The 12,563-nt window shown below is 44.5% G+C and overlaps 2 protein-coding genes across 2 annotated transcripts; both read right to left on the bottom strand.

The window, feature by feature from the left end:
• Window positions 1–759: 759 nt before the first annotated feature.
• Window positions 760–2,518, bottom strand: UREG_01610 (uncharacterized protein; the record flags this gene model as incomplete). Its single annotated transcript, XM_002542048.1, has 4 exons — window positions 760–1,483; window positions 1,538–1,674; window positions 1,731–2,148; window positions 2,211–2,518. The coding sequence occupies 4 exons, from the start codon at window positions 2,516–2,518 to the stop codon at window positions 760–762; spliced, it is 1,587 nt and encodes a 528-aa protein (XP_002542094.1).
• Window positions 2,519–4,712: 2,194 nt separating this feature from the next.
• UREG_01609 (phosphatidylinositol 3-kinase tor2) lies at window positions 4,713–12,178 on the bottom strand (the record flags this gene model as incomplete). Its single annotated transcript, XM_002542047.1, has 6 exons — window positions 4,713–5,090; window positions 5,146–9,612; window positions 9,665–10,551; window positions 10,598–10,977; window positions 11,035–11,986; window positions 12,052–12,178. 6 exons carry the CDS (start codon window positions 12,176–12,178, stop codon window positions 4,713–4,715), a joined length of 7,191 nt encoding a protein of 2,396 aa, XP_002542093.1.
• Window positions 12,179–12,563: the final 385 nt, after the last annotated feature.

The following is a 12,563-nucleotide window of genomic DNA, read 5'->3' as shown; positions in this document are numbered from 1 at the left end:
GCTCCAAATGTCAACATCTAGAGAGGATATTGAGACTGAAATCGCCAGAAATCAAGGCGCGAAAGGGCGAGCAGGTTATACCATCTCCACTTGCTTGTCGACGAATTCATCCCACGCTCTCTTATCAGTGACATCCAGGACTTGATACGTAGTGTTATCGATGCCTATACCCCTCTTCTCCGCCAAATTCACCATCACCTCGCTGCCGTCAGTAGCCACCACACTCGCTCCATTCTGGGCCAACCAGTGCGCAACGAGCCCATTGCCTGTCGCGAGATCCAGCGCACGTATTTGCTTCCCAGGCGGGAACTGAATCATACGCGTGAGGGCGGGTAGTTCGAGGACGGTGAAGTAGTCGTTGCCCCTGGAACCCATCGTGGCATCCCAGGAGGGAGCGTTGATGGACCACGAAGAGAGACACTCTTGGTTCATAGCTGCCATGATTGATCTTTTCCTTGTGTGGAGAAGGTCGTTGATGAAGGCAAGTCTGGCGGTGTTCAAAGACTGCGTGTTGAAATGGTTTTTGGAGTGAGACATTGCTGTGATGGATCACTAAGCCAAGATCCTAGTCAACTGAGCGTATGAGGCAGACATCTTTAGCCGGCTAGAAGGCGGTGTCTAGAAACGAGCGAAATCTCGGGCATGAAGTCGCATTCTGTTGCGACTATGTTGAAGTGAGACCCGAATCCTCGACAGACGCGAGGCTAAAAGTGAAGAATAATTCATTGAAGACTTTAACATACAGTATTGAGGAAACAATTACTCTGCCGCAGCCTTCTTTCCTTTCTTCTTCAGCCGGGACTCTGCCGGATCCATAAACCCATCACCACGGATCCAAGCCAGTATCTTCCTGGTCTTAGATCCAGTGACCGCCTTTGGATTGCTCTCCAGGATCGCCCCGATTGCCGCCCAAGAAACGGCCAGGATCCACAGCTCGCCACCCGTCCATCCACGCCATAATCCCCGTTTGACCCCTGCTTTCCATGCCGAATCAACGGCCAGGCGGAAGAAATATATGAAATGTGACCGAACACCTGCGGCGCGGAAAAACATAAACGGTGCTCCGGCGAGCGCACCGCTCAGGTAGAACCGTTGAGTGCGCAGCATGGAGCGCGGCAATAAGCTATTAAATAAACAAATGCTACCCCAGGCGGCACCAAGGGCAGCCGACAGGACTGCCGTCGAGGAAAGGATCGTGCGGCACAAAGCGTTTGTGCAAGTTACTGGACGGAGTAAAAACGATGCGAATCCCGGAAGTGACAAGATAACGGCAATCTTGCTGATTGTGCGTGCGAGTAGAGGGATGGAGAGGAGGTTTTGCTGGAGAAACGCAGTGAGACAGGATGGGGTCTTCGGATGAAGAAGCGCGCAGGACAATGATGCCATTGCCGGATGTGCCGGAGATGCAATAGGGGATATCCCTTCAAGAACAGCGGGGAGTGGGTTTGGATTGTGTGGATGGAGAATAGGAGAGATAAACGCGCTGTCGCTCTGAATGTAAGTATAGACTTTAAAGGATAAACGGCGGGGAGCTTACGGCCACTTTAATTCGGAAATTTTTGCCAATGCATCGACAGATTCATATTGATCTGGCCAATGTAACTCGGTAGGAAAGCCTTCCGGGCGAATCTGCATATATCCCAGCGAAAACTTCACAATAAAGTTGCTGAGCCACTGGGTGCGATAAGGTCAGCTACAGGGGCCAGTTTTCACAATTTCCTTTTACACACCTTTGGTATTGTTTCTCTATCGAAAACGAATGCGTGGAAGAGTTGCGCGCAAGAGAGAGGCATAAGTAGCCAACTTCCGATCCACCACGGCTTGTTCTGAAACCAGCCTTTTTCCCAAAGCGCGTTATATGCAAACTCCAAACTTTTCGCCGCCATAAAAATTGCAAGCGTTATCCGGGGTTGAGAGCTGGGATAAAGCCCAAGAGCAAAGCAAGCTAGACTGGCCCCAATGGCTGGAGTGTACTTTGATATTAGGATCTTCGCGATCCGCGGATTTCGTTTGCGGAATGGACGGGCATCTTCCGTGCGGAGGTTGGCACGTAATCGAGTGAAGAAACGGTATAAAAGCCGATGTGCGAGGATAAAAAGGGAGTGAGAGATTGCGAAGCGGAAAATGATCCGTTGCGGTGTCGTAGGACTTGCGAGCATATCAGCCTCTCCCGCTCAGCCTTAAATGCGGGTTGGAACGGGAGCTCTTACTGGTTCTTCATGAAAAGCTTCTGAGCAGTCTCTACTACATTGCCTATGGCCTCTGTAGCCAAAAATGCCCGTAACGAAGACCGAAGCGCTTCAGTAGTGAATTGGTCGCGAGAATCGGCGATGGCGCTCAGTGTGTCAGGAGAAATTGGTCGATCTCGGAGCTTTGATGGCAATCGTTTCGCTAAACGGTCATGGATACCTTTGTACTCGCGAGGGGAAAGGCAAATTAGTAGAGCACGGCTCAGGATAGGGCTCAGTTCTGTGCTGGAAGCACTCGAAGCGGGCTCGGGGGTTGCATGTGAAGCCATTTCGGGCAAGATGATAGCGGCATAAGCCAGGTCCAATGATGCGGTGCCGGTCTGTTAGCAATTCCGGGTTGAAACCAGCACCAGCAGTATCATGTCTGACAGGAGGACCTCTGTGGGAACAGAGACGTTCATTGACTGTAGTTCCTCGATGAAGCAAGACGGCGATCAAGATTCACGCGCTGACCTCGGTCTTGGCACCTAACGTACTCTACCACTCAGTGACGGCCACCACTCAACAATGGCAAATTCAATTGAGATGATGCACATTCAAATAACTATAACTTATGAACTAAGCAAGTAATTAAATTGATACTTGATAGTTCATAACTCTAGATATTTCTCTATTAAATGTCATAATTATACTAAAAATTCAATCAAAATTCAATTCAGAATACATTATGTAATTCAGCTAGTTATATAATACTTCAAAACAAGAAAACATGTATTTCTAGATCAAAAGTGAATAAAATTGAAAGATTTACTTATAAATCTCTTAGAATACTATAAATATTATAATAATGTTTTAAAAATTGAAAATTGGTCTATAGAAAGTGAATAAAATTGAAATGAAATATGAAATATTATTGTATTAAAATTTAAATAAGAATAACTCAATCAGTTTATAAGATATCAAGCTCAAATTGTAATATTACTTAGAATATGCCATTTTCATTATATATAAAGATTATAATGTTATAAAACATCTATATTTATAAATAAATTGAAGTTATTGTTTAAGATTATTGCAATTCTGAAATTACTTGTGTATTATACACAACATTTGCATGATTTTAAAAAGATATTAGATTATTTATATAATACTAGATCTACTCTTTACTATATAAAAGTTTCAGCTAGAAATTCTAAGTTATAAGTAAATTATATATCATTATTTTTAATCTATATTAAATTTTATCAAGTAGCTCATAAAAAGCTCAGATTTTAATATATTTTCAAATTATAAGATTCTTTTATACTGTATTTCAGTTTCTTTTATATAAATAAATAAAACATTCAAATATCTCAAGCTACAAGTTAGTTATTATATTATTATTAGATACCAAACATTATAGTTTTTGATGCTAAAAGAAATGTCAAGTATTTAATATTAGTGAAAAATTTCTTTTCTATTATAATATATAAGATGAATTAATTATAATATAAAGATTAATGCTCAAAATCTATATTATTAAATAAGATATATAGCTTTTCATCTATTTATTATTACTATGAAAAGAAAAAGCTTATAAAAGAATATATTCTTATATATGCTTATATAATATATATTCAAAATGAAGTTTGGCTTAATTACTCTCATTCTGACTTATAATATTTCATATATAATGTTAAATAAATCATAATTACATCAATTATAAAAGTATATTGCATTCTATGATGTTTTGAATGATATTATACACTGAAATTAAAATAAAAACAGTATCTTTAATAAAAAATAGCTTTAAATAAGTATAAATCATATTATATTGAAGTTTTATAAACATTCATTAACTATTTATTATAATATTCAATTTTGTAGTTTGATACCAATTCATGACAAACTTTGAAAGCTTATGAAGATCTATATATTAAAGATTTATAAAATTTGATTTTTCTATAAGATTCAGCTTTAGTTATTCTATATAAAATACTTAAATATATTTAATTAACAAGATTCTATTAGCTTATATATCATATCTTTTATTTTATATAGTATTTTGATAGTCAGATTTACATGTGGTATTATAAGTCACATATGCATTTCTATATTATATAATTATACTGTCATACTATTCTAATATTGAAAAATGATATATCTTAATTTCAGAAATATATCTCAAGTATTGCTTATATTATTTCTATTTAAAGTCTTATCATCCATATAGAATTTGCCGTCATTGAGTGGTGGCCGTCGTTGAGTGGTAGATTACGTTAGGTTCCATGATCTGCTGCGAATGCTCTACACCTCGCCTCAGCATATGCAAACAATATCTCAGTTTCGTCAGCTTGGATAGGTTGGGTCACTAGGCAACCATCAAATTACAAGACAAAACAGCAAAATGTCTATAAAAAGCAGGTCTGTCCAACATATAAAACAACAACATTATCGTAAAAAGTCATGTCCTGGTCAAAGTAAACCCAGAAGCACATTCCAGACTCCACGCATGAAAATGGCCTCAACCAAAGAGAAAACCAACTACCAAAAGCTGCACCACCCAATGTAATGTTGACATAGGTTCTCAACGCTCGTGGCTTGAACCAAGAGTTTGTCGACTTGGTCAACCACGCTGAGCTCCTCATGGGACTTGAAGTCCCGACCAGTCAATTTCTCCCGAACTCTGCCGAGTACTTGGAGAGCACGAGCATTCTGCACTTCTCTAGCTTCGTTAGGGACGCCCTGCTGAGCATCGAGAATACCACCGTCCAAAATTGAAGGACGACGACGTGCAAAGTTGCCTGGTTGCAGCGGATGGTCGAGATTGAGTTCAGTGGACTGGCGACGATCAGCGAAAGATGGCTGCGCAGGAGACTCGCGTGCTCCCAACCGCCAATTGATCAACGGGTCATGGATGAACTACGTATCAGATCAGTAAGGAAGCCCAGACAAGTCGCACAGACGTGGTACTTACCGCCTCCAAAACCGCCATTAGTGATTCTTTATTCTCTCGAAGCACTCGCATGACAGCTCCACAAGTAATGTGATAGCTTCCTTCGATATTGCTAACTTCCATCGCAAAAGTGAGCATGCGAGTAAGTCGGAATGGAACCCGTTCGGGGTACTTTTCGCGGTGCATAGCGACCTCGAAGCAATCGCCAAAATCAATATGAACGATTTTACCAGTAATTCTATCCAGCAAAAGGTTGGATGGGTGGCGATCGCCTAAACCGAGAATGTATCCCGCCATGGACATGACACCTAATGACCGAGTATAGTTGGTGCGCCTTTCAAGCCACGACTCTGAGCTCTTGCTCTTAAGCCATAAGACTCTGTAGAGGTCCTTGCCAGTCGTGTTGTCCATGGCATAACCAAATACTTCAACCTTTTGCATCAGAGTCAGACTTTCATAGTCTGGAGCCATCTGTAACATTATGCGCTGCTCGATGTTGAGCAGAATTCGCCGGCTCTCTCGATACTCCTTAATCAAAGCATGGAGAGTGTCTGTGTTTGTGACCCACCCAATTAACCCAGAGTTTTGAGACAAAGGAATAGCAGGGAAACGCTGAATGATCAAATGCCGTTTAAAGCATTCATTGTCCTTTTCCAAAAGGGTGTTGATCAGGCCAAACAATTGCATGACTCTCTCATCTTGACGGATATCCTCGTGGCCCTTGAGATTGTACATATACGAGTTGCCGTCACTACCTTTGATAATCATCTTTCGCGGTTTCTTCTTCGTTTGGACCAAAATCAATACTGGATCCAAACTCATAATCCTTATTACTGGCTTCCCGCTTTGATATGTCCCTGGAATTGCCAGATCTAGATCTGCGACGTCCTTAAGTTTGGGGGAAACATATTTCAAGTCAAGGGTCCTCATGTGTCGAACCTGTCGATCAATTTTCTTGAATACCGTGTAATAGAGATCCCACGCTTGGTTGAGGTCTCCGACTTCCTGTTTCTCCCGATAACGGTTACAGAAATGCCTGGCTTCAGCTAGATCACGGCCAAAAGCTTGAGCAAATGACACTTCTCTCAGGGTTTCGGCGCCTTTGTCTAGCATATCATGTAGAGGCGCTAGGGTCGCGAACATGCCCTCGACGTTATGATTTGCGAAATAAAGTCGAGATGCTTCTTCCAATCCGTCATACCAGAGCTCATGCCATAAAACTGCAACTCGAACCAACTCATGGCTAACGATTTCGGCTTGTTCGACAAGCTTCGGACTATGTTGTCGCATACTGTCCATGATGTAACTAGCCAGTTCTGATCGGCGGACCACGTTGGACTTTGTCGCAACAGTTAAGGGGTATACCAACGCTTGCGGATGAGCCTTACCCAGCTCTGCAAGAAGACGGTGAACTGAATCGCGGACCCGAGGATTGGGTTGATTTATTCGCGCAATAAGCTGGGGCGTAACCTCAAGCCAGGTATCAATGCTAACCGTCGCAAAACCTTCAGTGACGACACTATTTACTTCTGCATCGCCTCCATGGGTAAACCAGAGTGTGAGAAGCCTCAAGGTGTCCTGTAAAGCACTTGATGATGACAGGGCGATCGACCGGAAGAATCCACGGATAGCGGGTATTACATGTTCGCTGATGACGTGGTGAGGTATTGACACGGCATCATTGTTGGACTGCGGACTCAGAGCATTCAAAACCTCGAAGTTCGCAAGCGCCCAAGCATGCCAGGCTTTATAGGAATCGCGGTTGTAATGTGTAGCTGCGGAATAAGCGCTCAACACATCACGAACACTGTCAGATCTCCAGTCCCCTCTGTGTAAAGCCGTCTGCCATTCGCCTTGTTTGAGATGGCTTTTAGCAAGAAGTCGGCGGAATTTCCCAAGATCGCCAAGGTGCTGACGGATTGCAGCTATTTCAGCTTCTCTCTGTTCCGCGTGTCCGTTAGACATATGATTTCCGTCCACGCCTTGCTGTTGTTGCGCATGTGGTGGGTTGACAAGGCTGTTGTACTTTGCGTACTCTTCGGTCAATGAATGAGTAAAGCCTTTCAACGCCTGAAGAGCCTCCTGTTGGTGACCTGCAGCCCAGTCAAATTTAAGACGGGCATAGGTCACCTCTGGTGGAATTCCAAACTCAGACGACTCGACCGTTTCCAACGAGCTGAGGGAGCGTTCGGCGAGCCCCATGCGATTAGATTTCCGGCAGAGATTGGCAAACTTAATCCACATATCCAAATTTTCCCTTGGAGAAATGACTAGAGCCCTGACTTTGAGCATTCGTTGCCATACTTCGACATTCTGCTGGCAACCCAAGAGTCGTTTATTCCATGTTTGTCGCATGGCCTCTTGCTTTTCATAATCCCCGGCACTCTGTTTGTATGTGATTATTTCTTCGAGCTCAGCCAGCATTTGGACGCGGACCACGACGTTATAAGCACGATTATAAGATTCGCCCAGCAAAGCGGACAGTTCGGTGTCAAGGGCATTACGAGCCTTCTCGATGTAGTCCGCCGCCTCTTTGAATTGATTTCGATGCAAGGAAAGAATCGCACCGAAGAACGACCGATCGGGTGATTGATCCTTCATTACTCCAATGTATGAATCCATCAATCCCCACTGGCCGCGGCCCCAGGCAGCAGCAGCAGCAAGCGGGGCAATCGATATTCGATGGTCGTTGGACGCTTGATTCCACTTTTCTTGCGCCAAATCTGAAAGCATCTTCCATTCTCCAAGGGCATGCAAGCAGCGCATCTTTCCCATGGTGACCTCAAACGAATCCGGATCAATCAATTCTCGTCGTTTATAGGCGGCTAATGCTTCCTCCCAGCGTTGCAGCTTTACAAACCATGTCTCTTTTAACTCCACGTCCCTGTACGCTTGAGCCTTGCGGAGAATACCAATTGCGGCATCAAATTGCTGAAGCTGATTATTTATGCTAATCAACGCTTCTACCGCGCTCGAATTCTGATCTTGCTCAAATTCAAGCTCTTTATAATGTAGCGCCTTCGCGAAAGCATGGCATTTCCCTGCATATTTTCCAAGTGTTCGAATGTCAATCGGAAGCGCTTTATCATCGTGCTCCATAAACTCGGCTAAATTTAGGAGAATTTGAAGAATTTCTGGAGGTATATTTCGTGCCCTAAGTGCAAGGTCGATTGAGTGAACTAATTCTTCTTGGTAGGTGTGGTAAAGTTCAGTCCAGCATGAAACGAAAGCGGCGTTGAACAGATCCTTTGCCAGTGGTTGGTAGATACCGGCTAAGCTGGCACAAGCTCGAAGGGCATGAGATGGGGATTCTTTAAGCAGCTCTACGCTGAAACGTCTCATCCACTCTTGCCAATCCTCCCGAGTCGACTTTTGGGTTGCATCCCATGCATTTTTGAGATGTTGCTGGTTCACGAGAATTTTCTTCTGGCCAACTTCTCCAAAGGATTGATCATCACCAAACGAACCATACTGCTCATCTGGGTTCAAATCCTGTGGCAGGGGTTCGCCTTTTTGGAGTTTTGAAATGAGGATTTGATAGTTGTGGTGATGAATTTGGTTGTTTTTAAGCACCTGCCAGAAGTTAGTAAAGAAATCAGACAAAGGAGGTAAGAGATGCAGAACCTTGTTGATTAACTGGATATAATTCGTAAAGTCCTGCCCCAGCTGGAATATTAGAGTACAAATGCAGTCTAATGCAGACTGTCTCAAGGTGCGGTCACTCCCTCCAATAACCCTCGCCAACGGATGGATCATGAGGGATGCAAAGTCGGACACGTTGACTTGACGAGATAGCTTAGCTAAAGTTTCAATGGCCGATTTTCTGATGCTCTGAGGCGCTTGGGGTTTATCAAACGACCTAACAATTGCCGGGATAATTCTGTGCATGTATTCTTCGGCACTTGACCCAAACACAAGGAAAGTATGTAGAATCCTTTCCGACGGCTGGCGTCTCGGGCTATTATCCTTTTCGATGGTGTCTAACATTAATGGGATCAGACTAGCTAGGTATTTTTTGAATTCACCTTCGAGGGATTTTGATATTGCCTCTACAAGAGATAATATCGTTGCCTGAACCTGATAGGAAGCATCCCAATACTCGCGGACGACAACTATTATCTCTGGCAAAAATGCACGGATATGCTGTCTGACGATCGTGACCAATATTGCCAGCTGGTTGAAATAAGTTTCAAGTCGACTGGTTGGAGTATTTTTTATAACCGAAATGAAGGCCGGGATGATTTGTCCTAGAAAAGGAACACATTTCAAGCCCAACGTCTTGAAAACGGTAACAATAGCGTCGATGACGGCGGAGTGATACTGTGCAAGGGAGCTCTCGCTTAGGATGTTTTGTAATAGAGTATTGATGACAACCGTAGGATAGTATTCTTCATTAGAAGGCGTCAAACCTTGCATAATTAAGGATACATCGGATACTGCTTGAACTTCATTGATGTGATGGACGTCAGGGGTATCTTGGCTTATTTGCTGTTTTTGAATGAGCATTTTAGAATAAAATTCGGGGATGGAAACATCTTACCTGATATTTGTATGGGTCCAAAGCGCCCAGGGTACCAATAAGCTTGATCGTTTCTTTTCTTAGTGAGCCAGCCTGTTCCGTCTTGACGATATTAATTAGAACAGCAAGAAGTTGTGGGTACTCCTTATAAGGTTCAATGACATATCCAGCATTGCTCGCCAGCTGTCCAAGGGTGCGTAAAGCCGCTTCTCTTTTCGAAGGTGATGATAGATCCTGCAATGCATCTAAAATAATAGGCATGATCTGAGGTAAGTATTGCTTCATGTCATCACCGCCAATGGTTGCAAGTTCCCCAATAGCCTTAATAGTAGTAGCAGACACAGCAGGGTTGAAATCTGTCGTCTTGGGTAATAATGTTGTTATCATCGGGTCGACATACGAACGAACGAGTTTCGTTGCATTTGAAACAAACAAGCTTATCAATTGAGCGCTTTCTTCCTTCTGGCGTGGAGTCGTGGCGAAACTGAGCCCTGTTAGGAGGTTGACGAGCAATTTTCGCAGGGGCGGGAAAACATAAGCAGGATTAACGTTTGATAAACGACCGATGATACTAATTGCAGCTTCTCGCACCATAAAAACTTCATCGTTGACGGCAAGGAAAAGACAACGAACGTTTTCCGGTTTGGCTAAATGACGATCGAATTTCTGATCCAGCGACTGCAGTACTGTGCAGCGAATCTCAGGCTCTGGGTCCCCAACTCCCACAGACAGCAGCTTGTCGATGACCTGGCTGACAACTTGGAGAGAATGGCTGCTCGTTTGATTTAAGATAGGATCATGCACAAACAGCTGGCAGCAGGTTAATGCGGAGGCTTTACGAATCTCAGCATTATCGTTATCGACATATTTTATTGCGACATCACGCACGAACTCGTTCAATATATGGCCTATTACAGTCAGACAATCTGCTTTCACAGGACCCTTAGGACTCACCAGAAAAGTCGAAACTGCCGAGCGTCAGCAGAGCAAGAGTAATCTCGCTGTCAGTGGCTTCTTGGGGCGGCTGTGTAGAATCTTTGACAAAGGATGGCATGGGCGGGGCGCGATTGTCTGGGCAACCCAGAGGCTGAAATGGTTTTCCGCACAAAACCAAGCTCAGCATGTCAAGGAGCTTTTCTTGGATGGTGGCTCGGATGGGCGGGATATAATGCGCGATATCAACGAGCGCCTGGGTAAGGGCCTTGCTCAAACCACAAGCAAAGATAGGGTCGAGGAGAGATTCCATATATTTGCTCAACGTCTGCCCCACTGCTAACGCTAGCATACTTAAGCATTCAAGCATAGGAGCTTCGTTCACAGCAGCACGGTTACGCCTGTAATAGCATTTTAGCAGATGTCCACTGGTTGGTTGGTACTTTTGGGGGGCCTACGCTTTCAAGGTCAAGCCCTCGCGGATATACACGATTATCCCGTCGAGAAATTGCCCAATTGCATTACCTACGGCGCTAGCAATCTTGCCAATGGCAATGAAGGCGGCATTCCGTTCTTTGTCCCGCTTTAATTGGGCCTGGAGATATATCATAAACCTATGAAGATAGGTATTCGTAAAATCCAGCGGAGCATAAGATGCAAGAACTGGGATAGTTGCGGCAACCTGGATTCGAATTTTGGGGTCTCGGTGGTCTTTTAATCGGAGTACTATCTCACAAGCATTGCGATAATGCTCGTTCATAAACATAGCCCCCTTAAGAAGTAACTCCCTAAGGGCTAATAAGGACCCATGAATCCAATCCACGTTCGTTGACCTTAGGCCGAGTAGAGTTTCGTCATAAATCCCCGCAAACCATTGATGTCGGACCTGGCTATCTCGAGCAGAAATGATTTCAAAGCATTGGCTGATTGCGTCGGCAGAGGTTTCCCGGATAAGGACTTTTGGGTCACGAAGGGCGACCCAAACGAGTTCCAGGATCTGTGCAATAAACCCGTAGAGAAGTGTTGGTGATCCTTTGGCAAGTTCTCTGATGACCAGCACAGCAGCAAAACGCCGGTTCTCCTGTCGCTCTGATTGTAGCCATTCTAACGCAGATTGTATCTCACTTTCCACAAGTTCCGCGGTTAGGGCGCCACCTGGTTTTGCTAAACGGCCGAGAGACGTGGCGGCATAAAGAAGGACGGTGTTGTCATTGCTTTTCAACGCGCTACGCAAGTAACCAGAGAACCGGGTGGTTTTTTGAGCAGCATCGACGCCATCAAAGTCGATTAGCCTGTCAAGCGCAAGTAATCCGCCGATTTTCTCATTCGCATCACTTCCCGTAACCACCAGTTGAGCTATCCGTCCGCTGACAGTATTGTAGTATTCAAGGAATTTGTCTTGCGGGAGTTCTAACAATCGCAGTTTGTCAACATTATAGCGGCGGACACATAGAAAGTACCAGATGGGCCCTCACCTCTAGAGACCGCTACTACATTGTCGTATAATTCAAGTGCGGCTCGATGCCGGGTTTCCTCGTTTTTAGACTTGAGCTCTAGAAAGAGCTTCTGTGTGGCATCAGCGACTGATGATGCTTGTGACATGGTTGGAGATTGCACCCCAGAACCAGCAGCGCATCCGCCTCGTGGAAAATAAACATCGATTATCGCATTGATAGCTGAGAGGAGAGTGACCGTTGAAGCGCGGATGTCTTGACCTACTAATTATGCATGAGGAAGCTCAGTGACTAGCGCTGAAACGATGATCACCCCGTGACCCAACTGTCGAGGGCGGATGATGTCAGCATCGGCCGTGATCATGTAAGCGGAAGCTCGATTGGGCTAGTGGAAAAGCTGGTGATTGGCCGAAACTAGGCTTGGCGCTGGCAACGGCGCTGCTGGTTGCTATGGCTAACCGTAAGAAAATCCCAATCTGGGTGCGGAAACAAGGACTCTCATATGTACCTCGCTTCTCCACGTCAAGAGTTGC

Source organism: Uncinocarpus reesii, genomic scaffold (genome assembly GCF_000003515.1).
Source record: "Uncinocarpus reesii 1704 scaffold_1 genomic scaffold, whole genome shotgun sequence".
NCBI lineage: Eukaryota > Fungi > Ascomycota > Eurotiomycetes > Onygenales > Onygenaceae > Uncinocarpus > Uncinocarpus reesii.
Note: the sequence above shows the minus strand (reverse complement) of the source record. Positions and strands in the feature narration are given on the sequence as shown.